The following is a 25,291-nucleotide window of genomic DNA, read 5'->3' on the forward strand; positions in this document are numbered from 1 at the left end:
CCCCCGTAAGGAACAGCTGCACCTTTTGCGAATCTGCACGAGGTCCCGTAACGGCTGCACCTCTGCCAATCTGCACAAGCTCCCCCGTGATAAACGGACGCACCCCAGTAAAACTGTGCTAGCTCCCCCATAAATAATGGCTGCACTCCTCCAAAACTGCACAAAGATCACTGAAGCAATGGCTGCATCCCTGCAAAACTGCGAACCGTCCCACCTACTCCTAAGGCACGCAAACTGCCAGCAAATAACCCTAGTGCACCGCAGCCCCCACAAGCCCAGACACCACCCAACCAGCACTCCTTCCCTCTGCCAATACCCCCAGACAGCCCCCACAAGCCCAGGCAACACCCACCAGCCCCCTCCCACCTCTGCCAATAACCCCAGGCAGCCCCCTCAAGTCTTGACACTACCCACCAGCACCCGTCACCTATGCCAATACCCCCAGGCACCCCCTCAAGTACAGACACCAACCACCAGCCCCCTCACCTCCGATACTACTCCATGCAGCCCCCTCAAGCCAGACACTGTCTACCAGCTCCCTTCACCTCCACCAATACCCCCATGCAGCACCCTCGAGCCCAAACACCACCCACCAGCCAGCACCCCTCACCTCTGCCAATACCCCCATGCAGCCTCCTCAAGCCCAGACACCACCCACCAGCACCCCTTACCTCGCACCAATACTCCCAGGCAGCGCCCTCAAATTCAGACACCACCCACCAGTCCCCCTCACCTCTGACACTACTCCAGGCAGCCCCCTCACGCCCAGACACCACCCACCAGCCTCCTCACCTCTGACACTACTCCATGCAGCCCCCACAAGCCCAGAAACTGTCCACCAGCTCCCTTCACCTCTTCCAAAAACCCCAGGCAGCCCCCTCAAGCCCAAACACCACCCACCAGCACCCCTCACCTCTGCCAATACCCCCATGCAGCCTCCTCAAGCCCAGACACCACTCACCAGCACACCTCATCTCCACCAATACCCCCAGGCAGCCCCTCAAATTCAGACACCACTCACCAGCCCCACTCACATCGACACTACTCCAGGCAGCCCCCTCAAGCCCTGACACTGTCCACCAGCTCCCTTCACCTCTGCCAATAACCCCAGGCAGCCCCCCAAGCCCAAACACCACCCACCAGCACCCCTCACCTCCACCAATACCTCCAGACAGCCCCCTCAAGTCCAGACACCACCCACCAGCCCCCTCAACTCGGCCAATACCCCCAGACAGCCCCCTGACAGTACACCCCATCTCTCCCCCTGAGATCTGCCAGTACCCCCAGGCTGGCCTGCAGATGAACCGATATACCAGTTCAATGTTGATGAACAACTCACCTCAATGACACTGGCCTATAACAAACATCCCTGCAAGCTTCCTCTAGGATGGCAGCCTGCCCCAATGCCTGCCTCACTGACAGCCCTGCCCTGGCCCTTGCAATTCTTGCATCCCTAGCCCTCTGCCGCTCTGCAATCAGCTGCCGATAGTATGTTGCACGCACACACACCAGATGATGGAGTTGCCTCCTCTCCTCCTGCCATATGCCAACCATGTCCAGCCTCATTTGCCTTGGTGTTGGGTGGCCCTGTATGAAGTGCCTCTCTAAACTCCTCATCTGTTTCTGCCTGAGTGTAAGCTCCGCAGGTACCTCGCCGTCTGGGTGTCACACATCGGACGTTGGGGAACAGTGCCAGCACTGTCCTGAAGTGCGAGCTGTCCAACTGCTGCCTGTCCCTGTGTCAGTGTCTGGGCAGGCACAGTGATTACTACATCTGTTGCACGCAGGTCTTCCACCGGAGTCAGGGATATGCTCATCACCAGGGTTTCGTCCAAAAAGACCAAAAAGAAAAGACCTACCCAACCAAATGTTCGAAAAAAGGAACTACCAAATGTTCTACCCTCCAAAAGTTTGACGTTTAGAGGATAGAACATTTGGTAGTACCTTTTTTCAGGGAAAAAAAGGGTTGCAGGGGCATCCCCCGCAACCCCTGCTCACTATACTGTGAGCATGTCATGACCCTTGCCCCTGGCCCTCACTGGCAAGCCAACCTTCCAGTTAGGGTCAGGTCAAAGGCCTTAAAACCTCATCCAAGACTCTCTTGGAGTCAGTCCTGGCGCCTTGGGCTCATAACCATCATGAAGACCAACATTAGAATGGGGCTATTTACTTGTGACTATTTAACTTGGGGGTGGTTAAGCCAACATGGAGGCACACACATAGCTCATTTACAAGGAACTGAGCTATGCAGTCTAGTCTTTTGGGTGTGTCAGGCCTGGGACTACTTTACCTGGACTACTTTGGGTGTGGCAGGCCTGGGACTATTTTAACTGGATTACTTTACCTGAGACTATTTAAACCACGCCCAAACAGCAGAACATGCTTTGCGTTATTCTGCTGTCGGCAGTGTAACGCTCGCCGTGTCCAGTTCTTTGATGCCATCTTACCTGAAACCAAGGACCTGCAGAGAGAGAAAGAACACTACAAAACTTACCTGGAACAGTATCTTTTCTTCAATCCATCGCTGACTTCAGTTCCACTCACCTTAAGGTACGAACTCCATCATCCGGCACCGCATGCATCTTGGAATACCATAACCTGGAAAGAGGAGAAAGAAAGACAGCATTAGTAAGCGTTTACTCACGTTTCCTCCCGAATGAAGAAAGCCACACAATTCTTACCTGGGTAGTCATCTCCTGGTCAGTATCATTGCTGGAACATTACGGCGCTCGGCGTGGAACATCGCATCCTGCAAGGAGAGAAAAGACACATGTTAGCAATATAAAAGGAGAAACAGCGCCGCACAACGTGCATTACTCACCGGACTGCATGGCACACACCGCACTTTCGCCTACCAGCCCATGCTCATCTTCAAACTGTATGACAACACCAAAATACCTTTCCATACCTAAAAGGAAAGAAGCAAGACATTATTATGCGAACTAGGAGGAACCTAAGAACTGCATATAAAGACTGTAAAGCAGCAAACCTACGGAGTCGCAGCAGGCCTGGATTCCCAGAGGGGGCTTGCACCAGTGAAGTAACTTGGCTGCTGCTCGCCCCCCACATCTACGTGCCCCTGCTACAAGGAGCAGGACGGAGAATCCACCTCTTACAATATTAAGGTGAGGAGAAGGCCCAAGGGGGAGGAAGGAGTTGAGGCCAAATGGAGGTGGGAAAACATAAAGACAGTCTGGTATTGAATCCAGCTCTCCTATATTGCAGACCCATCTTTAACCAGAGGCCTTACCAAGGGACGGGAGAGTGTTCGAGAATGCAAATCATCCATCCAGGGCTGGATGGCGTCCCCGTGGATACCAGGTGAGCGTAACGGAGAAGGGGTTGCGGGGGTGTCCCCCTTAGCTATCCGCACCAATAAAATGGGCTTCAGGGGTGTCCCCCGCAACTGTCCTGGAGGGAAATAAAAGGAAAGGACCCTGCAGCTTCGGTTCCCGATCACAGAAGTGAAAGAGAACACGCGTTGCAGGGACCAGCGAGTCAGAGGCGAGGTAAGTATGGGGTTCGGGGTGTGGACATGGGGTGTGGGCAGGGGATGACCAAGGGAAAAAATGATCTTCAGTCTTTTCTCCCTCGAACATTCCTACCTTGGTCATTCAACCCAAAACCATCACCAGACCGGATGGTGTGGGTGGGATTGGTGTAGAGCGGGATGACTGGGACACAGAGGAGGGAGTGGAGGAGAGGGCAAGTGAATGTGCCAGCGCAGAGATCACCCAAGAGCAGTGCACGTGCCAACTGGCCCAGGTTAAGGCACATCGACTTGTGATGCTGAGCCAGCTCCTTACAAGTAGCTGACACAGCATCAGCAATCGAGCTTGTCCACCTCACCAGGCCAACCACCAGGGCACGCATCAATTCTGGGGTGGTCACCTCGGGCACAAGCGGGGGCTCGGTGTTAGTGGAGGCATCCACGATGTTGGCCACTGCCACAGGAGATGGAGCAGGGACAGGAGGTTGCGCAGCTTCCACGGTGCACTGCATATCCTCGTATTCCTAGCCCAGGGTGCAGCCTGAACACCCTCCTGGATGCACCCACCAGACCCTGTGTGCTGGCCTTCACTTGCCTTCTCTTCCACCACCACCTCCATCTCCAAGTAAGACTCCCAAGAGTCTTCCTGCCTCGATGGCCCCTGTGTTCTCACGCCCTGGCCCACAGCCGCTGAGTAATTCCCCTCCACAACCATCTCCTGGGACTTAACCGCAGAAGCTCTACCTGATGAAACGCGATCTCCCCAGCCAACTCTCCATCAGAAGAGGTGGTGTCAATGGTGGCTGGGCGGGGTGTACACTTGGTCTGGTGGCCTGGTCCCTGCCATTCTGGTCCACAGCAAGGCCTCTGCCCTCTTCACGAGCTGCAGCAACTGTGGAAATGGGACAAAGGACATTGACATCAGTTATCAGTGTCAATGCATGTGTGGCATACACAACATCAACATCACCAATCATGCAGCATGTTGCAAACAGAAACTGACACACCCACAATGTGCACACAGACGGGCACGCCCATGCAATCTGCAGAACAACTGCCACACTAGTGTAGTGTCAACAATGAATCATAGTCATGACACATGCACATGTCAATGCAGTACATTGTCGACTGGCCACAAACACTTTACCACAAACATGCAATGCTACCATACCAATGCAAAACCAACACAAGTATGACATGCAGCCATGGGCATGGGAACTGCACAAGGGCATCTGCCGACCCAATTACAGTCAGTAACATGAATATGTCACAACCTGCTAGCAACCAAGATGTACCGGCACACATATCTTGGGATCAATTGATAATGTTGTATGGCACACGCATATTGCATCTACACACGTACACTTATGCTTCAAATGCAGTGGGATGATAAGTCACATCCCTGTCACTGAGAGTTCAATGCACCAACTTGGCATTCACAGATATGCATGCAGATGTGTCACTCTGAGCAGTTGTGTGTGCATGGACTCACTTGCACATGTGCGACACATGGAGGCATCCATCCTGCACCTCCATCACATGCCCACAACATAGCAAGCCCACATCCGTACTGTCCCTGCACTTGGTCCATGATCTCACACAGCATGTGCCCGAGTTCGACAATTCAAAGAGGACAAAATCTGTAAATACCCATGCATATGCCAGAAAACAATGTCTGCCACAAAATACGCCCAGCATTAGCATGCGGCAGCATGCTGCTGCGTCTCACACCTACACACACATGCTGCATACAGAATGTGGCACCTGCAATCATGCATGCCACGCATGCACAGTAGAGCAGTGCTCCACGTGGCTACTCACCAGCAAGCATCACAATGACTTTTCCACACACTGATCTGGGTGTGAAGGTCTGGGTAAAACCTCTCGGGGACCCGCATGTGGATGATGGACAACAGGTGGCCGTCCTCACAGTACACCTCCATGGTTGACTCTGTGGCGAGGACTGCCTCCATCTTTGAATGGCTGTGGGCCTTGAGGTCATCTCATATCTTCCAGACTGTCTTCATCGGACGGTCTGCCACCCCTCCACCTTGATGGCAGCTGTGATGTAGTCCAAGATCTGTTGACGTGCATCGTGACCCCCCTGTGCTGCTGGGTTGAAGAGGGCATCATAGGCACCCAGGACCCGATCCACCAGGATGCCAACTTCGGTGGAGGTGAAGTTGGCAGCTCTCTGCCTCGCTGACGTGGGGGTGCTGCTCTCTCCAGAAGAGGTGGATGGTCATAACCCAGAGGCAGGTATGGCTTCGCTGGGTTTTGATAGGTGCTGTGGAGCTGTGGTGGTGTTCTCAGAGAGAGGTGGCAGTCCCAAATCACAGATAGTGTGGTCACAGGCCAGCTGGCCTAGGTTAAGATCCTACAAACCAGGTGCGGTATGAATTTATCCTAGCGTGGATGAGGAGCCCCAGGCCATAATCAAAGACACCTTAATTGATAGTCTTGATTAAGACACCAAGAAGCCATGGCGCTGACAGCATGACATAACTGTGTTAGGCATGAAGCACACGTGCCATCTGCACTTCTGAACACAAACACACACTCAACATATTTGCACGCCACATATACAGGTAAAAGTTAGACAAACGCCTAGCTAATTTAGAGCTTTGGAAAATGTACCAAGAGGAAAAGGAGGAGAAGCCACTGTTAGATTGGATACTGAATATATGCACAGAGGGGGGCCACCTGCCCCATCTGAAGCAAAAAGCAAAGCTAGTAAAGACGAAGGATTATACCCATTGAGGGAACTTAAAGCCGCCACGGGATATAGCAACCTGGCATATGAGTCACCTATGCAAAGTAGTGACAAAAGCCCAGAGAAAGACAGAGAAAGAGATATAACCTCCAAGGACAAGCGAGCACGAATGGATGGGAGGTCAGATTTTATTGAAACTCGATGGTAAAGGCATTGAGGATATGGGACAAAAAGGAGAACGGGATGAATTAGAAAGGAAGGAAAAGGAAAACCGATTAAGAGACGAAGGGGCTAAGAAAAAGGATAGACAGAAACAAGAGCAGTTATTTTGTGATGAGCAAGTCAGAAAACAGGAAAAGGAAGAAGAACAAAGAAAACGCGATCATAAGCAGAGAACAACTGATGATCAAGATAGAATAGAACAAAGGAGAATAGAAGAAGAAGAACAAAAGATGCGGGAGAAGAGAATAAAAAGACAGACGAGAAAATGTGAAGGGCAAATGAACAAAGAGATGTGAGGAAACAAGAAGAAGATAGGGTCAGAGAGGAAGCGATGAAGCGTAGAGAGTTTTATGACGACATAGAACGTAAGCGAAGACAGAAAGCATGGGATCTCGAATATCTGGAAAGAGAGGTTAAAAAACTCGATCCAGTAGTAAACTGAGAAGATATAGATGAATTCTTTCATGAGTGCGATCCAGTAACAGGCGCATCTAGGGCAAATATGGAAGATGACTTTGATACCAGAAGCATCAGAGAAATGATCGATAGGATATATGATGAGATGGGGCTAGAAAAGGTACCCCAAGGGAGAGGAGAGGATGAGCGTCTTGAGAGCAGTCAGTTGTACGATACTAAGGACGCCTCCCAAAGTAGCAGAAATAGAGAGCTGTCATTAGGTAGGCTGACTCTAACCAGAAATGAGGAAGATGAGAGTAGTTGCACGAGTTGGGCACAGACAATATCGGACGTGGAAAGAGAAGAATGTGAAGAAAGAGAAGACTAGAGAAGACGCGACAAATGCTTCTCTAGCAGAAAGGGAATAAGATGGTCAGATTCTAGTGGATCTGCACCTAAGAGATCAGAGTTAGCCATACAATCAGATCAGCATGAAGGAGTATCATACGGTCACAGGGGAGTGTCTCCACCGCCCTATGTGAGCAGATTAAGGACATTGCCAGGTAGACGGCGCTGCAAGAATATTACCCCTGTTTGTTTGTTTGTTTGTTTATTAATTTGTATGGCGCACCAAACCCAATGGTAACTGGGCACAACAGAGAACAGAATACATGGATAATTTAAGCTTAGTTACAGGGTAAGGCACACGGGAACATTTGCAGATAAGTAATTGAACAAATCTGGTAAAGGAATTTACATATGTACAATCATAGAGGTTAAAGTCGGGACAAAGGCTGAGGTGGGTCACAGTTAGTCTTTGAGAATATTACGTCTGAAGCGGTTATAGGATTGATCTATTCTGATGTCAAGTGGGAGAGAGTTCCAGTACTGGGCCGCCTTAACCAGGAAACTACTGCCGCCAGTTTTTTGTAGCCTGAATCTCAGTGTCTGTAGAAAGTAGGAGTTGGAAGTTCTAGTAGGACAGGCAGATGATCTTCTCACTATTCTCTCTGCAAGGTAGGGGGTAGCTGCGTTATTAAGGCATTTATAGGTTAGTGAGGCTATTTTGAATGAAATCCGGTCACTAATTTTTAGCCACTGTTCTCTTCTTAAATGCCGTAGACAGAAAAATGATGAGAGAAGAAAAGGAGAAGAAAAGGAGTGTCATGTATCACAGTTCCCTTTACTAGGAAAAGGAGGAACAAGGCCACAATATATACCTTGGCCACACATGGATAGAGAAAACCTGAAAAATAAGCTCCCAATGTTGACATCGGGAGCCAAGAAATGGATACATGAGTTAGAAAAAATGCCGGGAGTGAACACGTTAGCTATAGGGGATATTAAGCGTCTTTTAATTGACATACTTGATGATAGAGCAGACGATGTGTGGACACGTGCAGGTTACCCAGGGGTGACCACAGTTAATACTGCGCATGACGGAGCACCGTTTAACAATTGCAGAACCGCGGAATGGTAAGCGCTTCGAGTGATATACCTGGACACTTCTGATATGGGAGCTATAATGACACGGAAGATGAAGGAGTCAGATGATCCTTTTCTTAACATTCAGAATTTCCAAGACGCCTGGGTGCTGGAAACTCGTGAATCTTGGGGGAAATCTATACCCGTGTTTTACCATACATTATTTCAAGGGCTGCCAGAACAGGTACAGAAGCAGCAAAAGAAATCGGTAGGTAGTGATGATGAAAGCAGACAATGGCGCGCAGTAATCGCCATTGGGGAAGGGTACAGATTGACTGTCGTCTCTGATGACGATCTGTTCGAAGAGCAAATAAGTGAAGATGAGATGACAGTTCAGGTTAATCTCATTTATTGGGTGAAAATGATCAAAAGAGAGGTGCCTCAGAGAATGATGCTGGCACAAAAACGTCCTGAATATTTTGATGACAACATGGCAAAGGTGCCTGTCTCAGTATGGACTACAGGCCCTTATGACGTTGGATTACTGAAAGGAGTCGGAGAAGTGAAGATTAAATTGAAACCAGGAGCAATTTTACCAAAAGCACGACAGTATCCCATGTCTAGGGAAGCAAATGAAGGGATTTTTAAGACAATTTGTGCCATGGTGGAGCAGGGCATCTTAGTGTCGTCAGAGTCGTCATGCAATACTTTGGTTTGTCCGATTAAAAAATCAAAGGGAGGGTCTTGGCATTTAATCCAGGATTTATAACCAATAAACCAGATAGTCGAGTCCGTGTTCCGTCTAGTGCCGAACCCGTCCATGATCCCATGTAATATACCCCTTGAGGCAAGTTATTTCACAGTGATTGACTTGAAAAATGCATTTTTCTCAATCCCATTGGACAAGGACTCACAAGATTTGACATTGTTTACGTTCAGACAAGTTCGTCTGAAAAGTACAAGGCTGCCTCAAGGGTACTGTGAGTCTCCTTCGATTTTCAACAGAGTCTTGCAGATGGACGTAAGCAATATTGCATTAGAGAGTGTTGTCTTGCAATACGTGGATGACATTCTAATTTGCACCACAACAGAGGAAAAGTGCAGACACGATTCTATTCAGCTATTAACTATACTGGCTGAGAAAGGATATAAAGTTGACAAAGAGAAGTTACAGTATTGTCAACAAGAAGTGCTGTACATAGGCCAGCTGATCTCACATGAGGGGAAAACGGTTACCCCTGAAAGAGCCATTTCAAAGACAGCCAAGCCACACATGATAAAACGAATGCAGAGTTTTCTAGGATTATGTAATTATGTCAGGGCATGGGTCTTTAACTACAGCTCCTATACCATGCCCTTGTTACAAGCCATAAAGAAAGCACAGGCAACGAAAGAAAAAATCGTGGACCAAGACTATGAAAGAAGGGTTTGTTAAACTAAAAAAGGCTATTTGCACGGCACCAGTTTTAGGGATTCTCACATATGCAGAGGAATTCTACCTGTTTTCACGCACGAACAGCAGTGTTATGACAGCAGTACTCACACAGAGAACCATGTTGGGGTACAAGCCCCTTGCATACTACAGTGGGAATTTAGACCCAGTGATGAGGGGTCACTTCCCGTGCGAACAAAGTTTAGCTGCCGGAGCATTTGCCATAGAGAAGGCGCCCACCATTGTGATGGGATGCCCAATGACGTTATTCGTCGAGCACGCATTACTTGCCATTTCAGAGAAACCAAAAGGCACATTGACATCTCAGAGAGCTTCTGCCTATGAAGTGGTCATATCAAATCCAATGATTAAAATTGTTTGATGCAAAATAGTGAACCCAGCTATGTTTATAGCAGAGCCAGTCACTGAAGGAGAGCCAATACATGATTGCACAAACTATGAAGAATTTTATGATGAGATTCCCAGAGTGAAAGAAAATGCATTGGCTGAAGGAAAAATCGTCTTCGTTGATAGTTCTTCGAGGATTTATCAAAATGATGGACAGACATATACAGGTGCCGCTGTGATGAAACACATGGCAAATGAAGACTTTCGAGTACTCATTAGTGCACGATTACCCTCACATTATTCAACACAAGCTGCAGAATTATTGACATTGATACTCGCACTCTAGAATCACGCAGACCAGGAAGTAACAGTGTACAGTGACTCCGCCTATGTGACGACAACAGTACACGCAGGCAAAGCGCCACTGGAAAAGGCGGGGCTACCTCTGAGCGGACGGCACACCAGTGCAGCACGCAGCCTCATTGGACAGACTCATTAAGGCACTACAACTCCTAGTGGGCATAGCGGTCGTGAAATGCGCCACACACATGAAAGGGACAGATTTGATCTCACGTGGAAATCAAGCAGCAGACACTGAAGCCAAGCGTGTGGCAACCTAAAATGAAATAATAATGAATGTGGAAATAACTGATGTGCATGAGAGAATGATTGTTGCACAAAGTTAGCTGGAAGGCTATATCAATATGGCAAAAACTCAGTTAATAGAGCTTCAAGGAGAAGCACCACAGTAAGAGAAGAACCTATGGAAGCGACGAGGGTGATTTTTAAACCCCTCCGAGAGCTTGTGGCAACAAGACAGTACTGGTAAACCGGTGATGCCTATAGCCTTATTAAAAACAGTTACACTATCCAGTGCACATGACAAAGGAGAATCTAGCAGCAACAATTGCCGAAAACTGGTTAATACTGAACTTGGCAGAACATGTGGCAGTTTGTATGGTAAAGTGCATAATCTGTCAGCAGTTCACGGCTGGGCATACACTACGGGTGATTAGAGGAGTAACCCCAAGGCCTAATGGGCCTTTTCAGCACTTGCATATCGATTATGTCGATATGATTCAAGTATGTAATGGGTTCAGGTATCTAATTGTTGTGTGTCCATTCTCTAGATGGATAGAAGAAGGTCCATGTACACACCCAGACTCTACCTGTGCGGCCAGATTCCTGGTGAGGGAGGTGTTTCCCAGGTGGGGAGTGTGGGAAGTCATGAGGTCAGACAATGGTCCTCACTTTGTTAATGCAGTATTTGAACAGATCAGCTTGTTGCTTGGTATAAAACACAAGTTTTCTTCAGCATATCATCCTCAAGGGAATGGCATATGCGAGAAGCTCAATGGCTTGTTAAAGGAAAGGCTAGTCAAGTTGAAGCTTACTCTGAGGAAGGGATGGCTGCACTGTCTTCCACTGGCACTGTATGCACTCAGAAACCAGCCTGGTTCTGACCATCATCTCAAGCCGCACGGAATCGTGACGGGCAGAAGGATGCACACGCCATTAACACCTCGAAATAGAGCTAGATGTGATGCTCAGCCAACTGAAGTGTTAGGATCGGAAATGCAAAATTACTTGAATTGCATGACATCTTGTCCTACTGTAATTTCAGGACTGGTGCAGCGACAACAAGAAGGGTGTAGGGCAGTACATAACACAGAAGGAGATGCTGCAACAGACCAAGTTCCAGAATTATGTTTTCCTCCAATATTCCCTGGGGGCACAGTCCTGGTGAGAAATCACACGAGAAAAAAGTGGGACGAGCCGAGGTTCAACGGTCCCTTTAGAGTGGAGGACGTCACACCCTCTGCCGTGAAGCTACAGGGAAGAAGAGCTTGGATCTTTCTGGGTGAAATCAAGCCATACATCGGAGAAGACCCTGTGCCTGAACCACAACAAGAAGAGACTACAGACAATGGGGAAGAACCACAGCATCTGCAGACGAGATCCATGACGAGGAAGAAGGACGCATGACCAGCAAAGAATTTTTGTGCAAAGTTGTGGCTTAGTCTTGGATGCTTCCTTTGAGCAAAATAAGGGAAAGAAGGACATAAAAACACAGACACTCTGTGCATCCTAGTTGCAGGGTAAAGAAGAATAATTGTGCATATAAGCCACAAAATAGCTTGTTGACTTTGAAATTTGGACTGAGGCACACTGAAGCCTTGATAAGAAAGGAAATGCCAAATGTTGATCGAGGATACATCAATTGGAAGATTATACAGTATCCTGATTATTTCGACACACAGAATCCCTGTTTGGACTTACTTATGGTGTCATGCAATAGTGACCTCACCAAAGACATTCTGATCTATTTAGTTAGTATTGAGGTCATAACCGTCATTGCTGGGAAGGCTCACAAACATAAGAGTTTCTTCAAGATCCTGAAAATGAAAAAAATAATAAGGAGGCTGCTCACAGTGATTCAAGAGCAGTTTCACTCCTGGAGTACAGCAAGGACAAGACAAATGTCCCTGTCACCAGAGAATAGCAGACCAGCCAGTAACGTATGTTTTCACTTGATTGAAGACTTTCTAGAACTTGTGGGGAGACATGCCAATATTGACGTCCTCACTTTCATCAGAGACCCAGCGAACACTACACATCGGAGTATGCTCCTGCATTGAATCCTGATGCAGGTCGAACTTTCTAGTCAGCATCAGAATCACAGGAGAAGAGTGTAAACTTTACTTCGAGGGACAGATCATGAAGGTGTTGCCAAGTACTTCGCTTTTGTTTATGCTGACAAAAAGCCAACATGTCGTCTGGAGTGAAACTGATTAGAGGCATTGATTGGGAATTGGTTTACATGGAACATGCACATTAGGATTTGCTGAACTTATTGCCTCATTTGGAACTTTCGTATAGAAAAAGAACTGTTTCCAGAGACAAGAGACAGTCTATTATTCGGACAAAGAGGTTAATCAGTCCAGCATTTGTGACCTGCAAGCAGAGGCAGCAGAATATAGATAAAGTGGCAATGTTTAGCATGATTTAAAGAGTTAGTTTTGTTTCTTTAGATGATCGAAGAGGGAAACCAGGACAGTAAAGTTGTCCTCCCTCATGAGGAGACATTCAAAATGGCCAAGGAACAAATGCTGTAAACTAACCTACAAATGTATTATTTACACATGCATAGTATTCATTATCATACTACTGTCATTGACGATTAGAACTGCATTTTTCATTGGTGCACAAAGCGTTCAGGTTCCCGTGCACCCTCCTAATGATGTATGCATGAAACCTACAAAGGTACCCAGACCTTACATAGTCATTCCAGTTCCTAGAAAGAATGATAGAGTGACTGAACTTGAGATGGATGTGATAAATAATGACACGCACGACACTTTTGGTAGCAAATGAATTGAAACGCCGGAGACAGGGTCGGCAAAGCAAACTTGAGAAAGGGTTGATGAAGGGTACACATACACAGATAATGAGTACATATACACCTGGTCTATTGTCAATAAGTTCAGAATCACATGCCAGAGAATGGGGGAAGCTTGGACAAACAACGATGAGAAGTTCCACACCAAGAGAAGCTGAGAGACAAATGGAGAAAACTGAACTTTTAAAGAGACAAAAGGCTTTAGAGAATAAGCAAACAGAGACAACACCTGCAAGCACACCTGATCCTGCGAGACATGATATCAGGACGGTTCCATGTCATTTCATCACGGGATGTTTTTTCACAGTTTTTTTTACGGAAAAACCCATTGAATTTTTTAAAATAATTTTTGGGGGGTTCAATCAAACCCCCCATTTTCTTTAATGTGTATTTATTCCCAACACCCACACCCCATATATATATAATTTTCTATCCCCTAAAAAATTAGATGGTTTTTTTCAAAAAAAGATTTGCGGCAAAAAACCAGCCAAAAAACAGCCCGCGATGAAAGGACGTCGTACCATCAGGACTGTGCCTGGAGAGAAGACACAAACAGAAATTATAAGAGACATTTTTATGCCTGTTTGGTATATTGAAAGGATGAAGTAAATTGCGCAAATTCCTACAAGAATGGATCATTGATGGAGATACCTGAGAATCCTCCAGCAAGAAGAAGCTATACGGATGTGTTTAAGGATATGGTTATAGCAAACTACAGGAAGACTTTAAGAATTAGAAGAAGCACACAAGAAGACAATAACAAATGGAACGATTACCTGGATAGCACAGTACACATGGGTACCAACATATGAAGGAAGTTGGAAGACTAACTTCAGAGGAAGAATGCTTTGTGTGTGCACTCCTACCGTACAGCATGGGGAAGTCAAAAATCTTTGTAGCTGTTGAAATAGATGTGCAGACAGCACACTGTCTGTCACATATAGCAATGTGCACAACCAGATTCCAGTTCATGGGAAGTGATGCTTCACTCAAGTGGGCAACTGAAGCAACTGACCCAGATGAAGATGATTATGTCCAAAACATAAAGACGAGAAACAATGGCAAAACAAAGATCATTGTGATCAGATATGAGAAGCCTGGAGTTAAAGGAGCTGAGATCATCAGAAGAGAAAGAAACAAAAAGCTGATTGTCAAAGGAAAAACTCCAGAAGAAGCTTGAAGATGGAAGAACAGAGGTCAAATGCAAATCTGTGGAACAGTGCTTTTACCAGACGGATGGGAGAAAGGAGTAGTGATCTGCAGAGCATGGATGATCATTGGATACTATAAAGAAACGATTGAAAATGCACAGATGAAATGCAAACCATTATGGCCAAGACTTGCAAGACTGCTAACATGGGTCCAAGATAGAGGAGGACCCCTACAGATAGTGCCATTGGAGAATTCCAAACTGTGCTTCAGAAAAAATGTCACGAGTAAAATGGGAGAAAATCAGAACTGTGGACACATCTTCGATGCTACAGGAATGGTACATAGTACTGCAGTGATCATGGATCATTATTGGGCATGTGGATCCAAAGCATATATCAGATTGCGAAATAATTGGGGAGGTATATGTACATTGGTGAATGTTCATGTTCCAGCGTTGGTGATTCCAAAAAGTGATCTGAATATTGGCAGTTTCCCGAAAGCAGATGCTCACCTGAGGAAGAAGAGATCTGTGGAACTTATAACCTTAATGAAAAGAGAAAACAACTTCTCTGCCAAATCAATAGAAGCCTTTAATGCTATCCCATATGAGCATAGACTGTTCAGTCAGACTTCTTCAGTATTCATCTTGATCTTGATGTCGAGAGTTCAGGTTGGAGCAAATACTAAATGGTTGCACATAACCAGATGAGAGTTATTGCAGACCATCAACACAACCATAAAGGTATTTAATGAAATCAAAGAAGACTTAAGAGCAATTCGACGAATGACGCTCCAGAAGAATAAGTTACTTACCAACTGGTAACGTTCTTTCGACTGGACGTTCCTCCAACGTATTCCACATCTTTGACATGTAATGTCCACAGCTGTGCACTTTGGACATTTTTTCAGCAGAGGCGTCCTGCGTCGATGACATCGGGTCAATGTCCCTCGAAGGCCTCCATCGAGGGCGACGTCACAGGATGTTATAAATAGGACGCACGGCGCCCGTAGCCTCAGTTATGTTTTTTCCACGAACGTGTTAACTTTGTGAGTCTCTGCACGCCTCGTGTGTTCATCACTACAATGACTTTCTCTTCGACCCCTACGACTCCACGGTCTGGCTTCAAGACCTGCTGGGTCTCGGGGAATCCCGGGGATCTCGGTCCCAGAGTAGCTCCCATCACTTGACTCCTCGTACTGGCACTCTAGGAAGCGCTGTCACCAGTTGCATTCTCTGTCCTGCTCGGAGGATGGTGCCTCGAGGAAGGTTACATGCCCTACAAAGTCCTCGACTCCGGAGGAATGGGCGGCGTTTAAACAATGCATGTTAGTATTTTTTAATCACAGGGCATGGGTCCAGTCGCGCCTTCTGACCAAGCTGGCCACGATCGGTCTCGTACGCCTTGGACGTCGACACAAAGTGATATCGTGGGGAACGATGGAACACAACCTTTCACCCGTTGACAAAACAGGAAGTGGCATCACATAGCGTTGTACAATATGAAAAATATGGTTACGATATCACAATAATGTGATGTACATTTCATACATGAATGGATCGTCATATGTATCATTAAGATCAGTGTGTATAGGCTCATATTACCAAATTACTGTGATTGCAAGCAGACGTCCATGACCAAATGATAATGATGTTTTATTATATAGCACTTACGCTTAAGCGATTTACATAGAAGAAATATGCACCCAATATCACCCAACCTGTGTTGGTACCCATTTATTAACCTCAGAAGGATGAAAGTCTGAGTTGAGGCATTTGAGAACACACTAAATCAGTGGCTCACCTCCTGAAGTGTGCCTGAAATAAACCTTTAATGAGTCTAGCAATTATTGTATAGAATTCCACAAAGACACATTTTTTGGGAATCCTATTCTTTCTTAATTAGGTTCAGTGCTGAAAGTGTTAGACTTGTGGCCCTCATGTTCTTATTTTTCTTCTTTTTTAAGGGGCCTGAACAAGAAAGCTAGCCATTCTAGAATGAAAGCCACATGGTGTTGGCCACAGGCCAGGAGCTTGCATTGCAAAAAGAAAAGAAAAAAATAACTTTTATTTTTATCTTTTTAGAGGTCGCAAAGGAGACCTCAGAGGTCGCACTTGCGACCTCTGGTGACCCCCAAATGACGTCCCTGCATATATCTACCTCAAAAGCACTTTATAGACAGTGTAAATCCACTACGCACTTGAGTAGAATTGAACAAAGGGTACTAAAGGTCTCAAGAGGAGGGTACTGCAGCAAACAAATCGAGAATTAAGACGGAGAGAAACCCAGCTGAAGGTAACCATGCCAAGAAGCCAAGGTCGTATCGGGCTGGAATAGGCCAACAGTGGATACAATTAAAGAGAAAAAGAACAGAATATCCTGTTCAGAAATGTCAAGATAAGCCACAGATGGGCGACGACTGGCATAATTAAATCAAATACATGAAATTGCATGAAGAAGAGGTTGATTTCACGGTGTCCTGACCACGTGGCAAGACGGGATGAGAGTTTCACACCTCACCTACGCATGGATCCCTGCCATACCCATACTACTCAACTTTCTCAGACCAAGAAACAGACTCGAGGCCAAACTACAAAGAAGTAATTGACACATCACCACTGAGACGATGAATGATTGTAACATAATTGGAGGGAAGCAGGGGTGCAGACTAACTCCCTGCACCTGGCTGGCTATTCTGCATCCTGCTATGCGCAAGTGGAAAAGTATGAGTGGGGTTGATGCCAACCCAATCATAGTGAACCGTGTAATCTAGGGTCCTATGGTTAGTAGAACCAATGAGACGTCGTAATTTTAGTGACGTTTATATTGGCCACTTTGAAGGCAGGGCTTATTTGCCCCACCTGACAATGATTATCCAATCCCCTCTCCCCGTTACCACATACAGTTATTGTACCTATGTTAAAGTTCCTTCCTATAACCTACCACGTTGCATGTTAGGTTTTTAAGATTGCGCGTCAGTGATGATGAGTTTTTGATATAGATATTGGGCCTCATTCCGAGTTTGGAGGTAGCCATGGTGCTATTTGTGCCATCGCTGCCTCCAAAACTGGGTCCGACTCCGGTTTGGTGAGATGGGGGCTTACCGGTCCATTCCGACCTTGGAGGGACCGGTAAGTCCCTATTTACCAAACCATTCCCCATTCCCATTTGAGCCCCCATAGGGCTCAATGGGAATGGGGAGGGCGCAAATAACGGCCTGGCGCATGGCAAGGCCATTATTTGCGCCCTGGCCCCCTAACGGGAACCTTGGGTACGTTTGGTCCGACCAAACGTACCTTACGGGCCCCATTGGAGGACCTCGGAATAGGGCGCAATATCCCTTTGCACCCGGGTCGGAATGAGGCCCATTGTGTTGTTTCTGAAATTAAGTGGCGTTTAAGCGAGAAGGAAGATCGAGCGGTTGCTGATGTTCATTGAACTCCCTGTTTTTGTACTTGTCATTAAACAGACTCCCTTTCCAAACTATTGAGTTGTCAATATTATTTGGTGCAAGAGTACGAATCTGCAGCCCCATCTATCTCGAAGGTGCTGCTACTTACTCATCTTAAAGGGCTGTTTGGAGAGCCCCAGTCTTACGTGCCGGCTGGGGTCCATCCAGTTCACTTTTATTATTTTTGCCATTAGCCAAACGCAAGAATGCAGAAACCGCAAGAAGTTAGAGATCCTGAGCAAAGCTTGCAGATGCTTACATGCGAATAACCCTATGGAACTGCAGGAGCATCTATGGGACCTGAAATAACCAAGTGGGACTAACCTATGGAGAATGTAGTTTAGCATGGATATAGTTTAAACCGCATTATAATGGTTTAGGAAAATCACAGCAGGCAACAGCCCTCTCAGCCAGAGCCGAGCTCAGCTGAATTCAGGCTGGACACAAAACATGTGAGACAGGACCCGCAGCCAAGGCCACAAGATATGGATGATCTTCCACTCTGAAGACGACAAAGGCACCAGCTGCAGTAAATACAAATAATTCCTCATAACTCAGAGCAGCACAGCTCAAATTCGTGGTCTCTTGAAACGTGACCCAGCTGAAGCAGACAATGGACAGCGACCAGCACTGAGAAAGAGAGCCGATCTCAGGCTACCAGACAGAAGACTGCAACAAATATGCTACAATATGAGACAAGAGTTGCACCAAGCAAAAGTGAGAATCTTTGTAGATCCCAGGCCTGGGAGCGTCAGATCTAGCCAACCACAGTTTAGTATCCCGGGGTGGGTAGCATTGGGCAAGAACCAATGGTAAATCCACCACAGTGCAACATTGTTATAGATAGTGACTTGGGGATGATCCAGGCCAGCCACCTGATATGCAAGGGCCAATAGAATAACATGTAGAGTGTCCACTATCTACTATAAGTAGTAAAAAGCTCAATACCCAATTTGGAGGGCCGATAGGTTTTCTGGAGACGGGCCCAAGTTGTGACGTGGTGCTGACGCCACACTAGAGTAAAACCGGCCTGCGAGCCGAGAACGAACGAGATGTGCATGGATTTAGGCTGTTCCTGTGCTGATCCCTGTTGGTTTTGTCTGTAATAAACCGCAGTTTGAACTTGCCATTGGCTGAGTCTTGCGTTTATCCTGGGGAGGGTGTTGGGCCTTCCAAGAGTCTGCAGACTTTAATGTCCCTTTGGTACACCTCGGAGTTCTTCCCAACACTTTCCTTCACAGGACTGATGTTGCAAAGTATACAACTAGAAAGGACACTATTTTCAAAGAACATCATTGCAATAAGTCACTGCCAGCCAGCACAAATGCAACACATTTGTTATGTATTTGTTTACTTCTGTAAATGAAAAGCAGAACAGAATATGTGGAACAGCCCAACATTTACTGTATCAATTTCTTAAATTTTTTCCCAGATACGTTAAAGAAATTTTAACTCTTTCAATATTCATTTTCAGAAAGTGCAAAGTTGGCTTGTTCAAAGCATATGATAAGCCGCCTATGGAAAGTTATTCATCTTCATTTAATTTGAGTTTACTACGAGGCTCAGGAATGTTGCAACACACTTCCAATATTACATAACTCAAGTTAAAAAAAAATTGGTTATTGATCTACTGTTTAAAAAAAAAATGTCCTAATGCCGTTGTTTACTTTCATTCTCCTGACAGATAATACCACAGAACAACCCCATCTAACAAGGTGAGAATCGTATGAATGGTCTGTACTATGGCGGCCTGAGAATCGTATGAATGGTCTGTACTGTGACATGGGATGGATCATGACTTGGGATGGACTGATAAAGATGTATCATCTCATAGATATAATAAAAGCCAGGCAAAAGGGTGATCTAATTAGAAAGGGTGCAATGTGGTAATTTAGCAGTTTAGGTTTAGTTTCTGCATATCTGCTTGCAGAAGAGTGGAGTAAGGCGGAAAATTCAGTGATTTACTTACACGTGGTGTATTTCTCATTTAAAGTGTGTGCAATTCTGAATGTAGCTTTAGGTATTAAAGACAGAGGGCGTCATAAGTTGGGCGGTGCAGTAGAAATCAGCAGTAGTGCAGCAGTAACAGACTTACCACTGTTTTACCATGCATTACTGCAATGCCCAACTATGGTTTTGGCGGTGGGGTGGAGGAAAACTCGCCAACATGCTGCAAGTAATTCTGCCATCCGACTAACAAAATGCGGACATTTCAACAGACTACCACCGGTGGTAATTCTGCCGAAATCCCAATGGTGCCCTGTAGACTCCACAAATGGGGACTAACACTGCCATACGCCACTTTTAATCCAGCAATAATTCTGCCAGACCAAGTGGAAGTAATGGTAAAGCCCTTTGGTGGTATTTTTGTGGATTTACCACCGAAATAGCACCAACATTTTAATGAGGCTCATTAGTCATTGTGAACCATAAATTCTGGTTGAACGTCCGATGAAAAGATCATTGGACAGCAAAAACCTAAAGATTCATATTTATCATGTATCCATACTAGATATGGCCAATCAATCAATTTCCCAATGACACAGGGCAGATCAGAAATACACATTGTGTAGGATAAAAATGACTCAAATGCCTTTCATAAGATAAAGCCCTTTTGTTACCTCCTATGCACACATGTGATTGCTAACCAACATTAAAACCCATCACTGATATTTAGCAAACATGGATTTTGTCAATTATTATTTTAAGGCAACACCCGTTCAGGGCAATTAAACATACCATCCTAAAACATGATGTGTCCGTTTTGGACTTTGAATGGATGAGAGAAATTTTAAGGGTTCCAAAATATAAAATTCCATCCTACACACTAGGATAATAAAGAAACTGGTTTGTAATGATATCAATATTTCAAAATGGAGACGCAAAAACTTATTATTTAGACTCAACAACAAAGGGTAGGTCACTCTGTTGGCAACCCCAGGCTCTGAACAGTAACAACATATATTGCAGTCTGTTTTTTATGTCATGTCCCCTAGAATAAACAGGCCACATTTGACGTGACTATTTAAAACCAATACATTCTTTCAAATCAACACACACTGCATGCAAAATTGGGCTGCATATTTCGTAATTTAATACGTGAAACATTTACAAATGCATTTACATAATGCTCATATTTACATCGATAATACAATGACAAATTGATCTTGGCCAATCACTGAAATAATGTTCATCGAAAATTGCAGTGATGACTTGTGGTCAATAGCTACTTCATTTGTTAGACTTATAATATTTCAGGGAAAAGTTCAAGTAGAAACTGATTTATATGATAGGTTTCTTGGATATTATTCCTTGCGAACAAGACTCTTCCTAAGCGTTCCAAAAACTATGAAAGAGATACTGGTTAGTGACATTCATTTGGCCAAGGGTCTTGCAATCCAACTGTAAACCTGAGATTCCAGCTGCATTGAGAGATTGCAGATTCTAATCGACCCTTGCATCTCCAACAGCCTGGGGAATTACATTAACAATTTTGTACAACAGCTAAAACTTCTCCCAGCAGTCTCTAAATTCTATAGAAATGTACCATATAATTACACTGGGAGTATAAGAGTATACTTAATTGAAAAGACTGTAGCCGAGAACAGCACAGTAAGGCTTAAATTAGGCTGGCGAGTCTGTGGTATCCCTCTGTGTAGAGATGCTTCCCATTATCCTGGCCTCGTGCTTGGCCCGATGACACCTCTTTATTCTATTCTTCAGCACTCTGGATTGGGTAGGAACCTGGACTGCCAGTGTTCTCTTGGAGACTGTGGGTGAGATTCTAGGTGCTAGAATTTCCTCTGTGGAGTTCCAATTTGGCCTTGGGATGGCACATCCTTTCCCAAGCCTTGGTGTTCCTTGTGTCCTCTTTTGTGTGCATGTCTCTCCCGCTCCTATTTGGGAAAGCCCTAAATAACCTCTCTGATGTAACCTGGTAATACTGGACTAAAGCCTCTTAAAATAAATGAGTGTTATTCTAAACGGTTATTGGTTACTTGGAATATTCCCAAAATCCACCTCCATTAACCTTATGACTGAGCTTGGAAAGGCACGCAGGAGGTGCATCTAGCTTCCTATTTTGGTCTTCCCATCTACATTGGGGAATCATCAAAAGCTAATTTTTCTTCTCCTATTGGATACTCCCCGAGGAACCCAGAGGAGTCTGGGATGGAAATTAATTCTGAAGAACAAAGATAATGGTGTCTAACAGTAAGGCTGGGAGGAATAAACATAAATGGATCTTGAAGTATCAACCAACTGATATAGTTGCCCAATATAAACATCTTGGTTTGAATTTAAATGTATTTAATGGGAAAGATAATTTCAATAATATATCTATGAAGACACAACAGTATCTGGCAGCATTGGGAAGATTCAATGCTGCCTTTGGTGTTTATAGATTACAGGAGATAAAGTGGGGCAAGGGACGACCCTCTTTTTTGTTGAAGGGGGGCCTGACTCTAGAGGCAGGATAGATTAGCAAAGGAAGGAGGGAGAGTCAAAGGCTACCCCTATTCGTAGACGCACTCTAGGTACGTGCGAAATGCAGCATAGGCTAGGTTTAACAAATACCAGCCAAAAAAGATCACAGCGAAAGGGATCATGAATCCATCAGAGGTTATTTTAATTAATGACTAGACGAACATCTAAAAGAGACCAGTGAACAAAAAGGCCTACTCGGAGTGGTTAAGAAACAAAGCAGAAATCAATTACACAAGTAACTACACATTTCGTGTGGGTTAGTAGCAGAATTTTTTGTACATTTTCATGTACTACTCAAAGGTAGTTGTACACAATGATTGTCAATTGTAATTGTGTAATTGATTTCTGCTTTGTTTCTTAACCACTCTGAGTAGGCCTTTCTCCGTGATCTTTTTTGGCTAGTATTTGTTAAACCTAGCCTATGCTGCATTTCACACGTACCTAGCATGCGTCTACGAATAGGGGTAGCCTTTGACTCTCCCTCCTTCCTTTGCTAGTTTATAGATTCGATACATGATAGAGATTAATTGTACTGTCCATATTATGCAAGAATGAATTGTGGGCTTTCAAAAATCAAACAGACCCCTTTGGAGTTGATTCCGACTGATTTGTCCTTAACATCAATAAGACATTTGTTAAGTCGCATGCTTTTCTTATGTATGTGAAATATCTATCCCTCGCATTTTAAATGCTAATGTAAGGGGAACAGTAATGGGTGGCAGTTTTGAGGAAGGTTATAAAGAACTGTTGAAAGGTGTGACCACACTAGCCAAATGTCTAACATGACGATTGACTGACATAGGCTTATATTGCACATACGCATAATGGCTTTATAAACTGTTGCTCTTCCATACTTGTGCCATAGGATGTGTATTATTTAGATAAAGCATCCATTCAACATGTGTTTTATGATAAGCTTGGCTGACTTCAAAGCTTTTGCACAGTTAATTTGCCAACAGCATTGACAATGCTACATTTCTGGGCTTTTGTATAGAGAACATTTTTTCTGTATTGTCAAATAGTTATGATACATACTCATGGAGCACCGTAATTTACTATGATATTCTCAGTTATTTGCATCATATGGCAGGCATTCAAATAATTAAGCAGGTCTTTCCACGCAGGTACTAGTACCACCACCAGATATTCACAACATTTCACTGGTTTTGCCATCATATATACAGTTTTTCGAGCCACCGGAGGTAAATTGGAAGCATATGTGAAGTGACATTTTATGGTGCAAGTTCTACATTTTGGTGCCTTCTTGGCCAGATAGACATAATATTTGCCATGTACTTCCATTCCTTATGCAGATACTCCCATCACAGCCAGATATTGCTACAAAGGCACAAGCACTCACACCATTTATCAGCTGGTGCTGGGTAGGGAAGGGGTGCGTAGTACCACCACCCAATGGGAGGGCAACACAGCCAACCTGTGCTCCTCTAGATGGCCACTTGAACCAGCTTTAAAGGCAGGGAGTGCGGCAGCCGAACAAGTTAGAGCTGGAGCCAGGGCACCTTACTTCTCTCCCCTTCTTTGCATCATAGTATTGCAACGTCACTGCTCCTCTCCTGCGCCATCCACTTCCTTCATTGTGGAGAGTAGGTATGTGTCCTCACTGCTCTAACACTACTCCCACCCCTGTGACCACCCAGCCAGCTGACCCTTCTGTCAAAGATATGGGGAAAGCAGGGATGCTGTGTTCCTCAGTCACTTAGTCCCCTAACCCTGGTAATCAAAAAGAGGGCTATGTTCAAAGGTCAGACACTATGTGAAAGGCTTTTAGGTTGCTACCAACTTCAGCCGTTCACTTTTCCTGTACCTCGATTAGCTCAGTATGTTATGTGGTAGTTTATAGAGTGCAGCAATCACCCAAGGGTATTGTAATCTGGTCACTGACGTTGAGCCGTCGTGCGTTTCATAATAAAGGCGGTGTTCCTGTGCCTGGAGATGAGAGCGCGCCCGGAGCCCAACCACAGCAGACCTGTGTCTGTGTAGTTACTCATGGAGGCGAAGGGCCTGCACCCAGGGCTCCATGAGGGCGCACAGCAACATCTAAGAGGCATCTCTGTGCTATTTCAAAAGTGAACTAAGTGCTGAAACCATAAAATGTTACGGCAGCCAGGTAGAATGACTTATTAATGGTTGAAAGAAAAAGGGTTTAATTTCTTCCGGAAAGGCAGGAGATTAGGCTCTCTATGGAGATCAGAGAATAAGGCGTTCCAGAGTCTGATTGCCAGGACCAAGAAGGAGCGCCCACCTGGTCTTTCCTTCCTGTATCCAGGCACAGTTAGTCTTCTGTCCGACCTTAATATTAAATAGCGTGCAGTGGTGTATGTGCTAAGCTTCATAGAAAGAGGATATGCCATGGGATGGTGGAGGATTTTAAAGACAAGGCACATGCTTTTGAAAAATATGTAATTCTTCACCGGCAACCAGTGTAATGAACGAGGAGATGGAGTAGTGTGCTCATGTTTCTTATATTTCATTGAGAGCCGTGTAGCAATATTTGTAACTCCTTTTAGCCTGGAAAAGCATAAATAGATGGTGTTTTTAAAATCGATGTGGGTTGAAACTAGGGATTTCCAGCACCTGGTGTGGAAAAGATAAGCTGGGGTGACCTTTTTATTTTAATAGTAAAATAACATGATTGAGTTACATCTGTCACTTGGGAATTCAAAGTTAACTTATTATCTAAAATGATACCCAGGTTCTTGACCTCTAACCGTGGGCTAGGGCAATGGGCAAAGATATTTGCCAACAGGATGGTGTCCA

General features: G+C 45.2%; 1 protein-coding gene across 1 annotated transcript in view; it reads left to right on the forward strand.

Annotated features, from left to right (window-relative positions):
- Positions 1 to 25,291, forward strand: part of SIGLEC15 (sialic acid binding Ig like lectin 15) — a 132,378-nt gene that overhangs the window by 85,093 nt on the left and 21,994 nt on the right. Inside the window, exon 4 of the mRNA XM_069626897.1 lies at positions 19,713 to 19,743. Coding sequence (XP_069482998.1) covers positions 19,713 to 19,743 — 31 coding nt within the window. The remainder of the gene's footprint in view (positions 1 to 19,712; positions 19,744 to 25,291) is intronic.

Source organism: Ambystoma mexicanum, chromosome 6p (assembly GCF_040938575.1).
Source record: "Ambystoma mexicanum isolate Mex_15411 chromosome 6p, UKY_AmexF1_1, whole genome shotgun sequence".
Classification (NCBI taxonomy): Eukaryota; Metazoa; Chordata; class Amphibia; order Caudata; family Ambystomatidae; genus Ambystoma; species Ambystoma mexicanum.